General features: G+C 38.2%; 1 protein-coding gene across 1 annotated transcript; it reads right to left on the bottom strand.

Moving 5' to 3' along the window:
• Window positions 1-422: 422 nt before the first annotated feature.
• LOC102861816 (olfactory receptor 4F21-like) lies at window positions 423-1,361 on the bottom strand. The gene has a single exon (XM_006883073.1). The coding sequence runs from the start codon at window positions 1,359-1,361 to the stop codon at window positions 423-425; it is 939 nt and encodes a 312-aa protein (XP_006883135.1).
• Between the last annotated feature and the right edge of the window lie 248 nt (window positions 1,362-1,609).

Genomic DNA, 1,609 nt, shown 5'->3' with positions numbered 1-1,609 from the left:
TATTTCAACTTGATTATATTAATTTATCTCAACTTGAATTGGGTATTCTGACAAAAAATTGAGAAATGGCAGTAAGTAAATCATTACTATCTTGATAAACTCAAGAAGTAGATAAAGAGGAAGTAAATGGATAATTTCAAGGGCAATAATAAACAAATAATTTTGAGATGAAAAGTAAGCAAAGAAATAGTCTATGAATAAAGAGCTTAATTGGACACATTTGTGAAAGCCTATCTGAGTACACTTAAATTTTGAATTATGTTTCATTGTGTACCTTTGTCATTCTTCACAGAGAATTAAAATCATATTCAGTGCTATAATATTCAAATTTATTGTTGATGCATTTAAACATGTAACTGAAAAATGTGAGGTATAAAAATTTAAAGTTAATGATGATCAAGATAAATACCTTATTTTATTATTCATGAAATCTTTCTAAAAATCATGAGTGGTTTAAAAACTCTTTTCATTGCTGTCTTCATCTCTTTATTCCTCAAGGTGTAGATGACTGGATTTAGGAAAGGAGTGAGAACTGCATCAGAGAGAGCGAGAAATTTGTCCATCTGGGCATTGGGATTTGGCCATGTGTAGACAAACATGGTTGGGCCAAAGAAAAAAAAGACCACAGTGATGTGAGCTGACAGAGTAGAGAGGGCCTTGGATGTACCACTGGATGAATGTTTCCAAACAGTAAACAGAATAAAGATGTAGGAGATGAGGAGTATAAGAAAAGATCCAACACAAATAAATCCACTGTTTATCGTGACCATAAACTGTAGTTTATAAGTATCTCTGCAGGCCAGTCGTAGAAGCTTGGGTAGGTCACAGTAAAAGCTGTCCAATACATTAGGGCCACAGAAAGGTAAGTTAATGATGAATGCCAGCTGGAAGAGTGAGTGAATAATACCAAGGGCCCAGGCAGCAGTCAGAAATAAAATACACATTCGTGGACTCATTATGGTCAAGTAGTGAAGAGGTTTGCATATCGCAACATATCTGTCAAAAGCCATGGCTATGAGCAGCACCATCTCCACACCACCAATGACATGGATGAAGAAGATCTGAGCAATACAACCTCCAAAGGATATGACTTTGTGCTTCCTGAAAAGGTCATAAATCATCTTGGGGGAAGCAGTGGAGCACGCCCCCAAGTCAAGGAAGGAGAGATTGGCCAGTAGGAAATACATGGGGGAATGTAAGTGAGGGTCAACAGTCACAGAAAACACAATGAGGGTGTTTCCAGCCATGCTTGCCACATAGAGCACAGAGGAGAACACAAGGAGGAAAAGCTGGACCTCCCACGAATTGGTGAGTCCAAGAAACACAAGTTCGGACACCACAGAATAATTCCTGCCATCCATTGTTCTAGCCAGCTGGGCTGCCACTGAGAGTCAAAGACTTAAGAAAATGAGAAGACAAAATCATTCCTTGGAATATTGTTGTTATGTACTATTGACTAGGAAATGATCCATAAAGCTGACCCTCGAGTGGGTATTTAGAAGCTGTAAATCACATGGGAGGAGAATATTCATCTATCTCCTGTGAAGCAACTGGTGGACTTATACTACATGCCTTACCAATATCCCACAAGAGCTCCTTACTAGATATG

This window comes from Elephantulus edwardii, unplaced genomic scaffold (genome assembly GCF_000299155.1).
Source record: "Elephantulus edwardii isolate Elephantulus edwardi_28Jun2011 unplaced genomic scaffold, EleEdw1.0 scaffold00026, whole genome shotgun sequence".
NCBI classification, from domain to species: domain Eukaryota; kingdom Metazoa; phylum Chordata; class Mammalia; order Macroscelidea; family Macroscelididae; genus Elephantulus; species Elephantulus edwardii.
This window is presented reverse-complemented; position numbering and strand designations above follow the sequence as displayed.

Coding starts and splice junctions, on each gene's coding strand:
- LOC102861816 (XM_006883073.1), bottom strand. CDS start 1,361: ATGGATGGCAGGAATTATTCTGTGGTGTCCGAACTTGTGTTTCTTGGA.